The sequence below is a fragment of the Danio rerio genome, chromosome 18 (genome assembly GCF_049306965.1).
Source record: "Danio rerio strain Tuebingen ecotype United States chromosome 18, GRCz12tu, whole genome shotgun sequence".
NCBI lineage: Eukaryota > Metazoa > Chordata > Actinopteri > Cypriniformes > Danionidae > Danio > Danio rerio.
The window spans coordinates 14,200,524-14,221,050 of NC_133193.1; the positions used below are offsets into that span (position 1 = coordinate 14,200,524).

Here is a 20,527-nt window from a genome sequence, read left to right on the forward strand (position 1 = left end):
TTACGTTCACTCATTTACTCAACCTTCACTTGTTTCAAACCCTTATGAGTTTCTTTTTTCTGTTAAATACAAAAATGATGAAAAATGGAATCCTATTACCAATGACTACCATAGTAGGTTTCTTTTCGATATCAATGGTTACAGGTTTTCAGCTTTCTTCAAAATATCTTCTTGTGTTCAACATAATAATAATAAAAAAAAACTTATAAAGGTTTGAAACCTGGTTTTAAAAGGGTGAGATTTGTAAAGGGTGAGTAAAAAGTGGGTAATTTTTGTTTTTTGGCTAACTATCCCTTTGACTATAGCTTTAACATTTGTGGTGTGCCTTGTGGTTATTTACTTAATAGTAATCAATCCAGTAGTGACGATTTATTTTTGTATTTCACATTACATTAGTAGGTCTGTAACAACTACAACTGATTACATTCAGTTTCTATTTTAAAACTTGTTTTAATATTTGATTTGCCTTTTTTTTCTTGGGTAAAATGAATGACTACATTTTACTTGTTATTTCTTTTTTTAGGGCAAGGCTTATCCTGATGACATATTAAAGGATCCAAAGGTCAACATTCAACCTAAACATGAAAAATGTCCAATAAAACACGTTAATGCTAATAACAACGTAGATTAAAAAGTTTTGAATTCTTATTATTTAAGATTGTTGTCCCAGACAAATTATTTCAATTTTTCCAGTTTCAAGTTTGTATCTCACCACCTCTTCACACATAAAGATGTATTAAAATAACCTTTTTACATGTCTTTTGTATTACTTACTTGTAATTAAAGATCAATTATTCTGCTTTTGTTACACTATGTAATACAATTTTAAAGATATTTTACTGTGCGTCAAAGTTACAAAATATATTTAGCATATATTACAGAAAAAAATACATTTTAAAAAGCATGTCAATCCTGTTGGATTATTAAAAACTTTTGTATAAACTTCACATCCATAATCCAAACCTATTTCCATCTGAAACTGATTCCCCTTCTAAAATAACCCTGCGATTACACTTATTTTTGTATAATTATTTGAATATTGATGATAATAATGAGCAGCACAGTGGCTCAGTGGTTACCAGTCACCTCACCGCAAGAAGGTCGCTGGTTTAAGTCCCAGCTGGGTCAGTTGGCGTTTTGTATGGAGCTTGCATGTTATCCCAGTGTTGTCGCTGGTTTCCTCTAGGGTTTCCCTCAGTCCAAAGACATGAGCTATGGGTGGATTGAATAAGCTAAATTGGCCATAGTGTATGTGTGTGAATGAGTGTGTATGGATCTTTCCCAGTACTAGGTTGCAGCTGGAAGGGCATCCACTGTGTATAACATATGCTGGATATGTTGGCGGTTCATTCCGCTGTGGCGACCCCTGAAGAATAAAGGGACTAAGCCGAAGGAAAACGAATGAATGAATAATAATAATGATAATCAAAGTCAAACTCCAACTGACCCAAAATGCAACCATACTTTATGTCAGCACCATGTATATACTGTAGTTATTATTAATATTATTAATTTATTCAGGTAAAACAAGTTATATGCATGGTTATGTATATATAATGTATACTGTGAGTCACTGCAATAATTTGCAGGGTTTTTTTTTTACTGAGGTCACATTTTGTACAAATCCCTGCGCACTTACTCACATGAAACAAAACATTGATCTAACTTTTATGACAATACTTTTGTGTACTTAGAAATGCTGTATGCAAATGAGTGTCAATGAACCAAGGTTATTATAGTTAATGAAAATTAACGAAAAAACAAAAACTAAAATTTTAAATCATTTTCGTTAACTGAAATAAAAATAAAAACAAAAGTTATTTAAAATAGAGAAGCAGTGAACTGATAATACTGCGCATGCGTGAATCAGCAGATAGTTAACCGAACACAAACACTACATGACAGCTTACTGTGACTGAACTAAAGAACAACTGCAGCACGGGTAAACTGAGAGCTTAAATGAGAGGATTAAATGAGTTTATTTCACAACAGAAATTCTAAATAGAATTTAAACAAGTGAGTTCAGTTGGGTTGCAGAACTTCACTGTAAGACACTTTCCAGATCATGATGATGTTTTAACTAACTGAAACTATAACTGCTGACTACATATCTTGGTATGTTGAGTCCATGGGAAGATTGTCACAAAAGTGTCCGGTTCACGTTAAAGATCTGAACCTCCCATCACTACTGTGTATCTAACCTCAGAAGCAGCCTTGCACACAAATTGTACTCAGGGCTGCTATCTTGTGGGCTGTAGTATTTCAATTTGAGGATGGGTATATGGTAGTGGCAGATGATAGTGGTAACGTGTGCTGTGAATACAGTTAAAAAAATTATCTTTGCTTGAGTTTTTATTACACAATATTTATTTTGCTGATTTTGAATCTTGCGCCTAATAAATATACTTATTTACAAAACAAAAACTAAAACTGAAACTAATAAAAACTAAGCAATTTCAAAATATAAATATAGAAACTAATAAAAACTAGTGAATTAAAACTAACTGAATCTGAATGCAAAAAAAAAAGTTATACGATTATAATGTTGCAATGAACATTGTTGATTCTCACCTTGAAAAAACTATGTTTTTACAGCTGCAGATCCGGGTAAAGCATCATTTGCATCATTTTTTTATTTCACCAAATCCAATGTTACCTTTATTAAAAAGCAACACGATCTGAAGATGAACAGCAGATACAAGTCTTAGTGAACTGACCAAACTATGTCCTTTATTAGAAAGACGGCGCAGTCCTCCAAGAGCGCTACAACTTGTTAGGATGTTACATGCCAAATATACAGTCTTACATAAAAGTGCAATGTCACAATGGATAAGCAGTATCTTTATTATTTGATCATTCTTACAACTTAATAAACAGAACAACGTTAGTAATAATTTATTTACCATAACCCCTAGCCACTCTCTATGCTGAATCTGAAGTAAGAATGCCACGGCACAGAGGACGTTTGTATGAAGTTCCTCTAAAACAGTTTTTAAAGGCACTTTCACAAGTACATAGTACAGAGATGTGCATGGACACACTGATTAAACAGCAAATAAGAACAGAGATTCTGCTACGGTGTGTAGATCAGCGGGGAGAACATTTCTCAAGGCTTTAGCTGAGAGACAGACCATCTCAAACATCAACGTAACGTACATTCTTAAAATAAAGAAAATAAAAACACTTGCTTGTAATATAAATTGGTAATTAAAAGGCTTTCGTATTGTATGTTCTTTATAACGTTGTTTAAAAACAGGCATTGCTTATATTTCTCGTAAGGTTAGGTACATTTTGGTTCAGAGATGGACAATTTTGTCATTATCCACACATTTAGCATATTCTACCTAAATATGAGTAAACTGTTGTGTAATTATCAGTGAATACAGTACACACATACATACACGCAGACACAGTAAGTTATTGTCATTATAATGTAAAAGATAATGCGAAATCCTAGATCTTTTATGTTGGAGTGAAAATACATTGTAGTTATATATATATATATATATATATATATATATATATATATATATATAGTGTTCTTTGTCTTTGGATACCTTGAGTGGCTGACTAACTTAAAGGAACAGTTCTCCCAAAAATGAAAAACAGCTTTTCATTTTTCACCCTCAGGCCTTTAATTAGGTAGGTGAATAAAACCATGGTGCTCGGTTGTTTTATATACACAGTATATAATGGGAAGACGTAAGATTTTTATTTTTATTTTTGAAAGAGAATGTCTATACTCACTGGAAATCAAAACTGATATCCACCCTAATAACAATAGCAAGGCTTCTATGGAACAAAATCAGTGCCAAAAGTACTGAATTAAAATGCTTGTTGAGTAGCACAAACTGAAAAAAACAATACACTGAATGAGACTGCTCTGAAGTGCTTGCATTTTAATGAATTGCCAGGGTTTGTATTTTTAGGTCCTGAAATTTAACATAGCTGTTTATTTAAGCTGTGAATATTTCAACTAAAAATATTTCAAACACATTTCCATACTTTTAAATTCAATAATTCATAATCAATTACCAGATTTTACTAACAAAATATTCAATACTGTTTAAAAATATGATGTATAATATTCAAAAGGCAATTTTCAGTTCATTATTTCAATTCAAAAATTTGCTTCCATAAATTCAGTGGTTCAAATCAGACTGTTAAATTTGACACTATATCCGGGAACTGCGGGGAAAGCAGTGGATTGCAAATTGAAGATCTCCAGCAGCCTTTTCACCAGCAGGTAGAGTTGGAATCATTTAAGATTTTTAAACCAGTAAATAGGCGAGAAAAAACTAATAACGGCAAAAGCGTAGCATTTAATATTAATAACAGTGTCTTGGACATTTACTCAATCATTTTTATTATTTACAATGTCCAAGACACTGATATTAATATCAAACGCTATGCTTGTGCTGTTATTAGTTTTTTCAATCTTCAAAATGTTATTGAATATTATACATCGTATTTTTAAACAGTATTGAATATTTTGTAAGTGAAATCTGGAAATTGAATATGAATTATTAAATTTATAAGTATGGAAACGTGTTTGAAATATTTGTAGTTGAACTATTCACAGCTTAATTAAAATTTTATTTCTAAATGTTAAATTTTAGAACCTAAAAATACAAACCCTGGCAATTCATTAAAATGCAAGCACTTGTTAATTCAGTGTATTCTTTTTCTCAGTTTGTGCTATTCAGCAAGCTTTAATTCAGTACTTTTGGCATTAATTTTGTTCCATAGACTTCTTTATAACTTACAAATGGTTCCAATGCTTACCCCTGTGGGATGCTGCATTTTAAGACATGCTTTCACAAGTAGCTGGCCGACCCTGAAGATGTGAATTAAGAAAAATGTGGCTAATAATAATTCCTTGCATATCACTTTGCTTCTCAATGTATCATTAGGAGTCATGCCTATTCCTTTAGTTTTGCCTGTTTATGTTTTATTGACCTTCAAAGTGGCAGGTTGGTCTTAGCCATTCATAAAATGGAAGTCAATGGGTGATTGACTTCAATTTTATTAATGACAAAAGACCACATTTACAGCTACAAATCTAATTTAAATGTTGGCCATTTAAATGTGGTGATGCCATTGGCCTATGAACATTTCCTGCTTGTTGTCAAACTATTTCAATCAAGATGCAGTTCAATCCTAGCTTAAAATTAAAATAGCTATAATAATATTATTTATCAATATGCAGACCTTTTTGGATTCTCAGAAGCTATAGAAATTAAAAACGTAAAAAAGGAAATACGTTAGGACGATTGTTTTTGTTTACATCCCTCAAAATAGTTTATTAAAGAGTCACCTACATCTTAAAAGGCCTAAAGGTGAAAAAACGAACAGAAAATGTTTATTTTTGTGTGAACTATCCCTTTAATTTGAGCACGGTGCTGTATGTGACATTATTACAAAGGGTTCAATGAAACAGCACTATTTCGTGAAAGCACTGCAGTAACAGTCTCTGAGTCCATGGCTATTGGCATCATTCCCTTGTTTGGAGAAACAGCAAGAAATATTGCCTCGAAAGTTTCTAGAAAAGTACTTGCATATGACAACTACAAGGATTATCGTTCATGCTTATAGGACAGAACTGAGCCGAGCGTTTTAGACAGCTAAGCAGACAAGGAAAAGATCCTCAAAGCCTATCCGCATCAAACTCTAAGCAGCACTTGAAGAACTTGACTTTTTTGGCAGCTAGACTTTACTATACACATATTACATCTAATTAAGCAGATAGATACTAAAAAAATATCGTTTATAGTGAGTGGATGTTCCAAACTGACAAGAAAGTACATAAAAAGAGAAATGAAATTTAAAAAGTGTACATTTATATACACTATATATATATTTCTTTCATTCTAAATAAGAAAAACAAGCTCTTGAAATAAGTAAATGGCAGGGAAAAAAAAGTTCTTCAAAAGTAAGCAGATGTGGTTCTTTTACACAAACTCCCTGGGCGTTTATTCAAATATTACTATCAAAAATATAATATTCAAACTAAAAGCCTCGCTGATACAACTTAACATCAACAGCCAATCAGGAAGGGCAGAAGATGTGACATCACATGCCCTTATATGGCAGTGTGCTTCCAAACCTCAGCAATCCACACATCCTCACTTCAAATAGTCCTGACGAATTAAACACTCTGAGATGTAAAGACACATTTCCCACAATCCTAATGCTGTAAACAGAGAAACCAAAGACCCTGCTTAGTTTCCGTAATTATTATTATTATTCACATTTAGCAGTGTTTCTAGTGGATGCAAACTACTGATATACAGAAAGTCACCTTGAAAGGGATAGTTCACAGAGAAATGAAAATTCTGTCATCATTTACTCAAGAGGTTCAAAGCCTGTTTGAGTTTCTTTCTTCGCACAAAAGAATAGATTATGAAAAATCTCGGAAACCAGTAGCCATTGAAATCCTACACCGTAAAAAAAAATCTGTAATTTTGCGGTTTATTTGCGGAAAAAAAGTCAAATAACGGCTGTTAAATTACAGAAATTTACTGTAAAATAACAGGTTAAATTAAATTAATGTCTGTTATTTTATAATAAATTTCTGTAATTTTTAAAAGCTGTTAATTTAAGCTAAATAATGTTAATAAACTGTAAAATTACAGATTTTTTACAGTGTACTGGTTTCCAACATACTTCAAAATATCTTATTTTGAGCAAGAAACTCAAAGTGGTTTCTTCAGTAAATAATGAATGAAATTTAATCTCTGGGTGAACAATCCTGCTAACAACAAAGGAAGCTGTAGTGAATTTGTTGCTTTCTTTAAAATCATCCTTAATCTCTAGACAGAGGGTATTAAAGTGTCGGATAAGCATGCAAACGTTTTTGGATACACATACAGTACATTGCTTCATTAAGTTGCAGGTGTCTCTAAAATATCCACTTGACCACAGAAACTGAGACAATCGAACTCTCTGAGATAGCAAACAGCAGTTTAACTAACTCTACCCTTCCTCTGAATCATGCTTAGTGGCCGACGTTATTCTAAGTTTATTAATAATCCCTATAATAGTGTTGGAATATTACACACACTACATTCAAAACTACGGTTCACCCAAAAATGAAAACTGTTTATTCAACCTTCACTTGTTTTAAGCTTGCATGAGTTTGTTTCTTCTGCTAAGCACAGATAATAGTTTCCAAACTAAAGAAAAGTCTTACTATTTACTCTCCTTTGAGTGGTTACAATACTTTATGGTTTTTTTCTATTGATCTGAATAGAAGAAATTTTGATGAAAGCTAAAAACCGGTAACCATCGACTTCCATAGTAAAAATAAAAATAACTCTATGGAAGTCAAAGGCTACCGGAGTTACATTTCTTTTTTTTTTTGTTGAACAGAAGAAGGTCAAACTGGTTTGTAATAGGTAAAGAATGAGTAAATGATGACAGATTCATTTCTTTTTGGGTTAACTATTACTTTAAGTAGCCAAAGAACTGTCTTTGAATCCCCATTGACTTCTACAGCATTCTTATGTAATTTCAAGGGCATTCTTCAAAATATCTTCTTTTGCGTTCAGCGGAAGAAGAAACCTAAATCATACAGGTTTGAAAGACGAGTAAATATTCATTTATGGGTGAACTATCCCCAAAAATGGCTGAACCACAGTACTTTAAATACCTATATTTGCTTAGTCTACTTTCCAAAGCGAATGAAATGTCGCAGAATGAAGAAATGACTCTGGCTCTGACTGCAGTGGTCCAAATCTCACGATTTCTCCTCTCCGTCCCTGAAAAATGCTCACATGGTGCAGGATTTGTCCAATGGATCCTGTGGAGGAGCTGCCGGATGCTGCGCCGCTCCAGTTTTGGGCACCGGCACCATGGGTTTGGGCCTCAAGGTGGGCGGTTTGAGCTGTACCCCCATACGAGGCGCCACTGCAGGCTTGAAGGTGCTCATGGTGTCGCTGGAGGAGCTGGTGCTGCGGCGCATGTGTAGCTCAGTGCCAGCAGGCCGCAGCAGGAGGCCGTGGAGTTGGCTGAGGGACTCAGTGGAGCTGGCCGGGGTGGGAGCGTTCTTCATCTGCTCCAGGGTGTCCAGCACCACGTCTGGGGCGTGTTTGGCAGAGCTCTGGCGCTCCAGCTCCTTCAGCTCATTCAGAGCAGTGTTCATCGTCTCCTCTATGTCCTGCAACCCAGAGAATGGATGTTAGAGTGAAAAATCCTTTTGTTTTGAAGCAGTAGTTTTGGAGCGCATATCAAATTGACAGGGTCATGTTTTCAAATGGGAATTTGTTATGTCATAAGTGTTTCGAAACATTTAGAAAATTGAATGGTTATCCACTTGAGAGCTGTAATACCTGCAATGCCATGAAATACACATTAATATTGCAGGTTCATTCAGATCGCCCCCTAGTGGGAAATCACCGAACAGTTTTTGTCAAGTTCAGATCAGTTTTACAAGTTTGCAGACATTTGTAAAATGAATTTAGATGATGAGCTAAGTTCATATATAGGTTCAACTTTCAATTTCAGTTTTCTAACAGTAATCATGCGACTTGGCAATACAAGCAGACAATATAATGCTAGGAAGGCTGAATTAAATGTACAGCACTTTCAATATGAAATGAGCAGACTGTTAGTATTAAAGATGATCTTAAGTTAAACAATGAGTATTAGAGAAACTGTAAATGTTGTGAGGCTAGTGGGGTCATATTTGTTTTAGAATAATTTTGCCTTTTTTATATTTGAAATTATTAATATTGCATATTAATATGAATTTAATATGCCTTATTCATGAAGCACAAGCAGAATAAATTTGTTTGTAAACCTATTTGTACTGCAAGACATATACAACACTTTTCCAATATCCCGGTTTGCTTTTTGTTGAGTTTAAGGGGCCAGTAAACGTTTTCTTAAACAATTGTTTTAGATTGTTTTTCTCTTAAAATAATTACTTAAGAAGCAGCTCTAATTTTGAGATAAAGATTTTGTTTAATCAACAACAACAACAACAACAACAATAATAATAATAATAATAATAATAATAATAATAATAATAATAATAATTATTATTATTATTATTATTATTATTATTATTATTATTATTATTATTATTATTATAATAACAAAATGTTAAAAAACAATATGATAAAATAATATATAGTTGTGGATGTTTTTTTACAACAAATATAAATGTCTTTAATTACTATTTATTCACATCAAAGCCCTCATGAAACTATATATTTTTTACACACACACACACACCCACACCCCCACACACACACACACACACACACACACACACACACACACACACACACACACACACACACACACACACACACACACACACACACATAAATACAGTTGATTTGACATTTTCCTTCAGCCTAGTTCCTTTTCAGGGTCGCCACAGAGGAATGAACCAACAACTATTCTGGTATATGTCCTGCCAGCCAAAACCCAGTACGTGGAAACACCCATACACTCACACACATACATACACTATGGCCAGGGCTTGACATTAACTTTTTTGATCACCAGCCACTCTGCATCTTTACTAGCCACAATTTTGTTGTTGGGAAAATATATTCATTCACTTATTTTCTTGCCAGCTTAGTCCCTTTAATAATCCGAGGTCGCCACACCGGAATGAACCAACTTATCCAGCAAGTTTTTACGCAGCGGATGCCCTTCCAGCCACAACCCATCGCTGGGAAACATACACACGCACACTCATACACTACGGACAATTTAGCCAACCCAATTCACCTGTACCGCATGTCTTTGGACTGTGGGGGAAACCGGAGCACCCGGAGGAAACCCACACGAACGCAGGGAGAACATGCCAACTGAGCCAAGGTTCGAACCAGCGACCCAGTAACCTTCTTGCTGTGAGGCAACAGCACTACTTATTGAGCAACTGCATCGCCCCCGAAAATAAATTTTAGATGTATAAATTTGACTATGGCATGTTAAAATTACTTGATTTAGATGTTTTGTTGTGTCTACATGCCGCCTCATTTATTTCACTGTGTGTTGTGTATGAGCTTGCTCAATGAGCATGAGCAAATGGGTTCTGTCACAATGCAATCAGTTTTTATTTCACATGACTTTTTAGGGCTTAAAATTAAGGATTTACCAAATTGATCTCTGACCACACCAAACATAAATGACTATTTTATAGCCACATATTTTAAATAATGTGTCAAAACAAGCTAAATTTAGATGTAAACATGCACTTTTTAATTCAACAAAACGTTTCTTTAAAAAAAAAAAAATTGACATTTAAAAAAGAATTATTGTCATCTAAAATATACACTGTAATCTGTCCTGGCTAAAGATCCCAGACCACCAGTTAACTACACATAAATGGGGAGTTAATCTCATATTAAAGCAATGTTATTCTAAAATAAATAATAATTAAACCATATTAACAAAAATAACTGTAAGCCAAAAAAAAGCAGGTGAAAAGACATACAGTGTGTGATGATGAAAGGATGATCACACGCACACGGTTCATGTCAGGCCTGTTAATAATCTGTTAAAACAACAATTAAAGTGAAAACAGCGACTGCTATATATGTTTTTTATTTTAAATCTTGAGCTCTTGAAAGCAGCAGGACTGTGGGTGCATGATCATTGCTTTTTGTCCAGTCTATTTCAAAGTAAACCGATCCCAATAGTTGTGTTTCCACTAGTAAACAGGAGCTTGCATGCTTTTTAAACAGTCGCGTGCATCATGTCACCTGCGCGCCGAAGTGATCATCCTCTCATTTGGTATTCACCTGCTTTATTTTGCTCAGGTGAACACAGTTATTTTTATTAGTCGTGCTGCTTCTCGATTCTAAGGTCACATTTGCACAAATATTGGGCCATCCTTATTGTCGAATCCTGCTTTTAAGAAAACTACATTTTGTAAATTATTTTCAACCAGCCAAATTGGCTAGTGGGAGTGTCTGTCTAACCTGCCACAGCTGAAATGTACCTGCATTTGGCGAGTTGGTGGATGTTAATGTCAAGCCCTGACTACAGCCATATTACAGTAGTTCATTCAATTCACTTATAGTGCATGTTTTTGGACTGTGGTGGAAACCGGAGCACCCGGAGGAAACCCAAGCCAACACAGGAAGAACATGCAAACTCCAAATAGAAATGCCACCTGGCTTAGCCGGGACTCGAATCAGCGACCTTCTTGCTGTGAGGTGACAGTGCTAACCACTGAGCCATCATGCCGTCTCCATAACTTAAAAAGTGTAATCAAAAGTAATCAAATGTCATTTAAGAAAATCCCCTTAAACTAAATGTTGACTAATTAACCAAGTAGTCTCTGCCTGTGCTTTATTAATGAGGCCCAGTGTGTGAGTATGTGTGTGTGTTGCAGATGTCATTAGTCATTAGTACCAGGAGGCAGTAACTGACTATGTTACAGGGCAGGGCCTGCAGCGCATGGTGTGAGTGGCGTCGTCGCTCGCCTCCCGCTGACCTGTGCGATGCTCTCGGGGTCCAGACTCTTGACATGAGGCTCGTTGAAGCTGCTGTACTGGCCTGAAGAGGTGGACCGGCGGATGGGTGGACTCTCCATCTTCTTAATGGACTCGTGGCGGCTGATGTTGGTCAGGCTGCCATGGCCTGTTCGCCGTCGTCTCTCTGGACTGTCCATGGGCATGTGTCCTCGGCCCCTCAGCATGTCCCGCGGGCTGTAGTGGCCCATCACCGGAGAGCCCAGATCTGGGTTGGTATGGCTGCTGTGATGAGATGGGTGGACGAGGCAGTGGGTGTCAGTTGGGCGAGCCGGAGGTCTGCGGGTTGGAGGGTCACTTCTCTTTCTGTGCCTGGTAAATGGAGAGAAATATGTAAGGAGTAATTCAACAGCCATCTCATCCTGTTCAACAGGGTCATGTGATTGGAGAGTGATTTGGGTGTAAAGCAATATGACGTATTCAGTTGAAGTCAAAATTATTACCCATCCTGTTAATTTTGTTTTCTTTTTCAAATATTTCCCATATGGTGTTTAACAGAGCAAGGAATTTACACAGTATTTCCTATAATATTTTTTTCTGGAGAAAGTCTTTGGCTAGAATAAAAGCAGTTTTCGTTTTTTTTTCTAAACCATTTTAAGGTCAATATTATGGCCCATTTCCACTGAGTGGTACGGTACGGATCGGTTCGGTATGCGTTTATGGCGGTTTCCACTCTTAAAAGGTACCTAAAAGTGAATCGTACCGTACCACTTTTTGGGTTATCTTTGCAAAGGGTGCCCTGGCACAGCAAAAGGGTGCAAAAAGGCGGAGTTAGAGGCACAGCTGAACACTATTGGTTTACAGAGAAACGTCACTAGCGCATACACAAACGGAGAATGAAAATAAAGGACCCGCCATTATTAAATACACAGCTGAGTCATTACACAATAATAATATATACATATAATAATGAGCCATGGTTGAATCGAGCTTAGACAAACTTTGCCGTTGTCTTAATGTACAGTCACAAAGCCAAGAAGAACAAAATCTGCCGGGTGCTGTTTTTGTTTTTGGAGGCCATTTAAAAGAGCGAGCGGTTTCATTTTCTCCAGGGAGCTCGCAATCTCTCATGTGAACGTCTATATTTGAAATAACAAACTTCTTGAGCTGTTGATAATAATGAGCGTGTGATTATTGAAGTTCATTTGGCAGCATCAGCATGCTTTAACCTTCAGTGCTGATACATAAGGCTCTACACTACAGAATGTCTGTGGTAAGACTTACAGGCTGACAAGAAACAGGTTAGCAGGAGTCATAATGATGAATTATGGCTGAGAATATGACAGGATTAACTGCAAGAGCTACTCAGATGATGCCTGGTGCCAGGAAACCAAAGAGGTTTTTAAAGTGAAAATGTCAACATTTTGGCATATACAGTAGTCCATCCATTTAGTCTATATACATCATGCAAAAGTCAGAAAGTGTTTTTAGAGACAACAGTATCAGTAAAAAGCGTCTAACTTACAGTTTTTCTCAATTGCTGAAACACTAAAACCCTTTGAATTAAGTTCTCAGTTTCCTGACCTCATTTAGCTAATTGTGCAGTCTGTTGTCAATACCAGGGGTGTCCCTGCAGCTTTTAGCTCCAACTTGCCTCAACTCACCTGCAAGCATGTTTCTAGAAAGGCTGATAAGAGTTTGATTAGCTAGCCCTGGTGTTTCTGATTGTGGTCGGAACCAAACTTTGCAGGACACCGGCCCTCCAGGGCCGAGTTTGGGCACCCCTGCCTTAAACCATTCAACATGGTAAAATACAATGTGCAGATCTTACTTAAACTTTTCAGCAAAACTTTTCAGCAAAACTTTAAACACATTCTCATTCACAAAACACATTCTGCACTCTAATGCACACGTCATCCAAGCTGGTAAACACAAGTAGCAACAATCAAATACAAACAGAGAAAAGATGTCATTGATTAAACACAACCACTCAAAAGTGACGTCACGTTATTCAAATGATGTGACAACCGATATAAGCAAACAGGTTGTTGAAGGTTGGAAGGAGAGTGTGTAAGCACGATTAGAAGAAACAATGTCAGAGGACGAGTGCAATGGGCAGTTTTTCACTATACGACAGACTGTCCTCTTAAACCACCAAAACCAGCAAGCGTGCCACACACAAATAAACACAAACACATACAGGTATTCGTGGTTTATTCCATATCATTACACAAAAGACTGTCCAGGTAAACCACTAAAACCAGCACACACACAGAGGGTTGTTTCTGTGAATTGTGGGGACATTACATAGGTTTCCATTGTTTTTATACTGTAAAAACTGCACTCAAAAATGATGCTTGCAGAAACAACTTACATAAGTCAAGCTGAAACAACACAACTCTTGAGGTTTTTTGTAAAAACTTAATTATATTGCAACCCAGGCTCATTCTGAAAGCGTAGTCCCGTGAATGTTTCTGGAGATCGCGAAATATGTCCCGGAGGTGAGTATTTGAGCAGTTATGGTTTTCGCGAATCCGCTAGAGGCAGATGTGTGCGCTTTTTCACATCTCAAATGTCTCTCCCGAGTGCCGTTCGTACCCAAGCTGTTCTTGCATAAAGCCACCAGAGGCCGCTGTCTAACGACCGCCTGTCTGACTGGCTGAATGACCGGCCACCCTCCTCCTTCCCCAGACCCAACATCAGAATTATAAATTTGCAATGACGAAATTACATTCTAACAAGAGGTACCAAGTGCTGGTGAAGATTAAAGATACAGATGAGGTTTGCATTGACTGTAGGCTATGTTGTGTGTTGTTTTTGAACTCAAATAAGGACCCTCCTCCTTCCCTGGACCCAACCAATTAGACCAATTAACCCGCCCACCCGCCTACTTCCCTAAACCCAACCAACAATTTACAAAAGCCATCCAGAAAAAGAAAAGCCCTCGTCGGAATTTTACCATGTTTTCGGATTTCACCACATTCTCACCCTGTTATGAACTTGTTCACTTTATTTTTTGTATTCCTAATTTTCCTAATTTGTATTTCCTATTTTTCTAACCTAATTTCTGGAACCGCTCTTCCCCGGACTCGAACCTGGTCATCGTGGTCATATTAAGCTCCTCTCTGCGTCTCAAGTCCGCTGACGAGCTAACTGGACAAACTGGTTGTGGTGGAAGAGCCCTCCACACGAAGGTAAGCGCAAAAAGGAATGGCGTCATACCGCCCTGTAGCGTTCGCTTAAAAATGAAATGCAGCCATACATACCACTGGCTACATAATTCGCGGTCTCTGGAAACGTCCGTGGGACTCGGTTTTCAGAATGAGTCTGGGTTGTTATTTTTTTAGTTCAGTCCATTTACTTAAAAAATTAAAAACTAATCAATTAACTTAGTTTCTTCAAACTGTCCCAACACATATCGATAGTGTGGAACGCAGCATTTTTGAATCGTCCTACCCCAACCGACCCCTAAACCCAAACCTCACAAAAAATGTGTACAGTTTGACTTTCAGGATAAAAAAAAAATTATGCAGTTGGATTTATAATCCCATGTTCATCAGCAATGTCCTTATAATTCACCACCTTGTAATACTTGTGTCATACCCATGTAGTTATACAGATTTGCATCCTGATATGCCACAAACACACACCCACACACATGAAACAACCTCATTTGAAATATTAGTAAATACTAGTGTATACAATAGCTACAATCTCATTTAGTTAGACTAAATTTTCCATCATTACCATGAGTTGTCTCTTAATGAGCTCTGACAATGCTTGTACAATCGTTTTGACAGTGCGTGATGGATGGAAATCAGTAATGAGATGCTCATCTGCGAGATCATAAACTGCATAACCAACATAATGACTACAGTAAGACCTGAACTGAATTTGTGGCATCTAAACTCAAGCATTATCTGTCCAGCAGAGGGCAACCTGCACTACATTAAAACCAATGCAACTCATGCACAAAATGAAAGAGTCATGAAAACACAGAAATGAACTCTTATGACTCAAAATGATTCAAACTCATACTCACACATGATGTCATTTCTTTATCATTTATGAACTAACGCTTGACATCCCGATTTGTGGTGAAGTGAATGCAAACGTGGAGAGTTCATGCGTTTGAGCTGCTAGAAATAGTGCTGACATTTCAAAGAGAACATTTGTGTTTAGAAATCAGCACTTGTGATTTGATGGCCAGAATGTCACTGGGTTTACAGTCGCAGAGGAAGCGATCCTCATCCGCGAGGAAGTATGTGTGATAAACGCACTTATGGATGGAGGAGAACGTCTAAATAAAGATAAATGCACTGAAAGATTTAAGAGGCAGGAAAAATAACCGCACGACAGAAAGAAGGAGAGGGAGAGAGATGGAGAAAGAGAGAATCAACAGAACAAAAATAAACCCACACCGCGACTTCAGGGTATTCCTTTCTTGGCTGTGTCTTGAGAGGTATTTGATCGTTTTCTATAAAGCTACTCAAGTAAAGTTTTGTTGGAAGTTTTGTCTCTTTGTCTCCAAGCAAATGCAAACTGCAGGAAACTTTTCATTTTGCTTTACTACATTTACAATTTACTACATATACAATTGTTATTTTCTTTGTGAATTGAACAATTCACAGATTCAAAAACGGGAGATCTTTAGTACTTAGGTTTAATTTGAGGGTTTATTATTATTATTATTAATATATTAGTTATTTTGGTTAATAATAATAACATTTAAGATTATAATGTATTGATAATAACAATAATACTATATATATATATATATATATATATATATATATATATATATATATATATATATATATATATGAGCAATATCTCATGAGTAGCAGTGCGATATGGCTGTATATCAGCACTGGTGGGAGGCATGCCTTGGCATGAGTGCCTTAATCTCCACCCGTGCTGATATATAGCCATATTGCACTGCTACTAGTGTTTATAAAAAAAGAAAATCAAACACGAAGAGTCTAAAAACCCTTTTGTAAGAGGAACTACTTCCTTGCGCCATTCATTCACCATCTGCAGCTGACATCAGAACAGCAGAAGCCATTACTAATTCACCGTCACTTCAGAACTTTTCTTTACGTCACTTTAGTATTTGAATGATTCTCTAGCGTAATGTCTAAAGTTATGACAAAACATGATTTTGCTCACATTTTAAGATTATAAGGCTGAACTTGACATGAAATGCCATCCATCAGTATTACAGTCTGCAGTATTTCTCTGTTGCAATCGGGAGATCACAATAATTAACCCAGAAAAAAGCAGCACAATCCCTACCAGATTGCTGTTGTGTTTGCTATAAGGAAAAACGCTAAACACATGCGGGTATTTCTTCTTTCTTTCTGCCAACATACCACACATTCCTGATATGCGAGTCCCGTCTCACAGTGAATAAACTACAGTTATAATTCTGTTATTAGTTATATTATTAGTTATAATAAATATATGATATAAGTGCAGCACTATAACATACAAAAAAAAAGAGAGATCGACTTAAAATGTCACTTACCTGATTAATAATGATTTGATCATCTGTAATAAAAAAGACACTGTTTTAATCTTCTAGGGGCTTATTATGCGGTCCTGTAGCCATCTTGTGGATAGACAACATCAACCGTCTTTGGTCAGCTCAGTATGACAGGCTAATGGCTGCCCACACGATGCCAATCAGAAATGACACATTTTTAAAAATAGTCACTATCTTACATTATTAGCACTATATACTTTTTTTAGTCAGGAATGTAGTTTAGATAGCAACTACGCAGTTTATTTATAAGGATAGTGCCTATTTTAAAATATTTATCATTTCTGAGAGACAGCGTATCAGCGGCCATTAGCCTGTCTTTGATCAAAAACTCTTGACGATGTTTGTCCACACGATGGCGACAGAGACCACATAATATCTCTAAGAGAAAACCAGCATAATTTTAAACTACAGCTGATCAAATCATTATTAAACAGATAAATGACTTTCTAAGTCGATCTCTCTCTTTGTATGTTGTAGTGCTGTATATATACCAATATTATGATCTCCCAATTGCATAAGAGAAATACTGGGAAATGTCTCTAGACTGATCACCCGTTCAGCCTTAATCTTAAAATTTGAGCAAAATCACCTGTTTTGTCATCACTTTAGACATTATGCTAGAGCAGTGGTTCTCAAACTGTGGTACGAGCTACCTTCTAGTGGTACGCGGAGGAATCAAATAAGTCATATGTACATGCTACATATATTTCAAAATTTATCAAAAATGATTTTTATATGAATATGATGATATATAGCGTATATTTATGAGGTCCAGACAACATTTTCAGGTGTTGATGAACAGACTACTATATGTTAATACTTTACATTTAAGTACAGCAATTTCTTTTCATTTTTTAAGAACAGTAACCTACCATTTTTCACTTTTAAAAGCACATTTTAATTAAAATGTTCATTTTTTTGTTTGATTGTTTGTTTACATATAAGCACAGTACAGTCCTAATGTTCAGACTATTTATAATGTTTAAAGTGGCTGACATTAATAAATATTCTTAATAATAGTAATTAATCTGTCATGTTTTTGAACTGTGCAGAGCTGTAGCTTAAACTGGTCTACTGCGCTACTGTATTTCAATACTGCACATTATGGTGACACTTGGAGTGTTTTTTTTTCAGAGGTGGTACTTTTGAGAACCACTGTGCTAGTTTGAGAACCACTGTGCTAGAGAATCATTCAAATACTAGCTCTAAAGTGACGTAAGTGAAGTAGCAACAGTTTCTGCTGTTCTGACGTCAGCTGCAGATGTGAATGAATGACGGAAGAAAGTAGCTCCTCATACAAAAAAATTTTTAGACTCTCCATGTTTGATTTTCTTTTTATATACGCGATTAAGCCATTGAACTGTTGTATAAACGCAATATCACACTTATAGCAGTGCGATATGGCTGTATATTGTCACTGGTAGGACACTAAGGCAATGCACACCTCCCACCAGTGCCGATATATAGCCACACACACTGCTCATGTTATTTTGAACATTACTTTTGTTCTATTACTACTTCGACCACTATTATTACTAGTACTATTACTAATAATAACAAAGTAAATTGAGCAATATTATTATTATTTATTACTATTCAGATAACAACTGCTATTTGTTTGTGAAATAATTCTGCTATAAAGTTTGAGCTGTCTAAGCCTGTGTAAATGCTTAAGCGACGACATGGCCAGATTGCATTATCGTCTGAACAGGGTAACTTAATACCCTCAATGTCTTGGAGTGAGTGGGATTGTGGAATCTGTATTTCTCCACTCACCTGCTAATGTAGGCATCAGGCAGTCTGCTGTCTGTCGGAGAGCCCATGTCTCTGCTGGAGCACTTCTCCTCTCCTCCATGTCCACTGCTGGCCTCACTGTCCGCTTTCTGACTCAAAGTGTCTGAGAACGTGTCGTCCCTGTCAAAACCAGCACACAAGAAGTCAGGAAGGTATACGTATTCATTGTTTCAATATTTAAAACTCAATTATTTTAGGACACCAAACAAGATGATCTCAAAATTCCACCAAAACATCTCAAAGTGGCCAAAACTCAGACAAGATGAGCACTTGTTTGTCTAGTTATTTATTTGTTGATAAAAATGAATAGTGTCTGAAATTTAACAGCAACAACAACAACAAAAGAAAACCTGTAGGTGATTGTTTGCAAGGGTGCAAAAAGCTGAAGGAAAATAAATGAAGGACTGAATAATATATTAAAAAAGCAAAGCAGGGCAAGGCAATTTTACTGTATTATATAGCACATTTCATACAGAGTCATGGTTTCCGCTACAATCATTCTGCCATGGGGGGGCGCCACGCCAAAATTCATCCCGCCACTGCTACATTACAGCTTCTCATTCAAAACATTAGATTTTTTTATAGCGGGTAATAATCACACCAAAACATATTAAAGGGTAAGTAAATTATAATAGCGCAAACTTTTCTGTAACCGTAGTGGTGCTGTGCGTCATTTGTTTACCCTTTAAGGTGATGAGCTGACTGACTGACTGACAGGCTGACAGGTGAGTGAGGCCAGCAAACATGACGTATAGCCATTTCACTTTACTTTAGGATGCATTAATGCTACTCTGCAGGACTATTGGAGACATTCATAAATATTCCTAGCAAATCTAATAAATGCTAGAGACATACTCGTTACATAAACGCACTAAATCGCACCCAGCACCGTTTGTTTGAGAGCGCACATGAAGATCTGCGCACTCTTGAAGCGGCTTATATTTGAGGTGGCGTGCAAGAAGTTTTGTCCACGAGCAGAAGAAATCGGCGCGCAAGCACAGAGATTTGCACGCTCGTAGGCTATTACATAAATGCGATCCCGACTTATAATACTGCGCTCACGACATAAAATAATAACGCCACAGTTAGTCGGTAGATCTGTGTAAAAAAAAAAAAAGGCCTGCCGCCACAGCTGGAAAAAGTCCTAGAGGAAACACTTAGAGTGGCATTTCAAATTGCTTTACACAAGTAAAAAATGAGAATAAAAAGCTCTACTGTATACTCAATACAGTTTAGATAGCAACTATGCAGTTTATTTATAAGGCTAGTGCCTATTTTAAAATATTTATCATTTCTGAGAGACAGCGCATCAGCGGCCATTAGCCTGTCTTTGATCAAAGAAGGTTGACGATGTTAGTTCACAAGATGGCGACAGAGACCACATAATATCCCTAAGAGAAAACCATAATTTCAAACTACAGCTGATCAAATCATTATTAAACAGGTAAATGACTTTCTAAGTCAATCTCTCTTTGTATGTTGTAGTGCTGTATTTATACCATAGTAATTTTGTGATATCTCGATTGCATAAGAGAAATACTGGAAAATGTCTCAAGACTGATCACCCGTTCAGCCTTAATCTTAAAATGTGAGCAAAATCACCTGTTTTGTCATCACGTTAAGCATTACGCTAGAGAATCATTCATATACTAGCTCTAAAATGATGTTAGTGAAGTAGCAACAGTTTCTGCTGTTCTTATGTCAGCTGCAGATGTGAATGAATGGCGGAAGAAAGTAGTTCCTCATACAAAAT

The 20,527-nt window shown here is 36.4% G+C and overlaps 2 protein-coding genes across 8 annotated transcripts in view; one reads left to right on the plus strand and one right to left on the minus strand.

Moving 5' to 3' along the window:
- Nucleotides 1–20,527, plus strand: part of tbxas1 (thromboxane A synthase 1 (platelet)) — a 216,708-nt gene that overhangs the window by 189,576 nt on the left and 6,605 nt on the right. The window contains exon 14 of one of the 2 annotated variants that reach the window (XM_073929583.1): nt 524–3,155. The exons of the other annotated variant lie outside the window; for it this stretch is intronic. Within the exon in view, the coding sequence (XP_073785684.1) occupies nt 524–631 (108 nt within the window). The 3' untranslated portion in view covers nt 632–3,155. Of the gene's footprint in view, nt 1–523; nt 3,156–20,527 lie in introns of those variants that run through there. 2 annotated transcript variants of the gene reach the window in all.
- srgap1a (SLIT-ROBO Rho GTPase activating protein 1a) overlaps nt 5,213–20,527 on the minus strand; it is a 177,904-nt gene continuing 162,589 nt past the window's right edge. For 2 of the 6 annotated variants that reach the window (XM_073929905.1, XM_017352032.4), the window contains exons 20-22: nt 18,757–18,894; nt 11,395–11,807; nt 5,213–8,158 (exon numbers count right to left, since the gene is read on the minus strand). In XM_073929905.1, coding sequence (XP_073786006.1) covers nt 11,399–11,807; nt 18,757–18,894 — 547 coding nt within the window. In that variant the 3' untranslated portion in view covers nt 5,213–8,158; nt 11,395–11,398. Of the gene's footprint in view, nt 8,159–11,376; nt 11,808–18,756; nt 18,895–20,527 lie in introns of all 6 variants that reach the window. The other 4 variants (XM_073929907.1, XM_017352033.4, XM_017352030.4 and 1 more) reach the window with 3 other exon arrangements.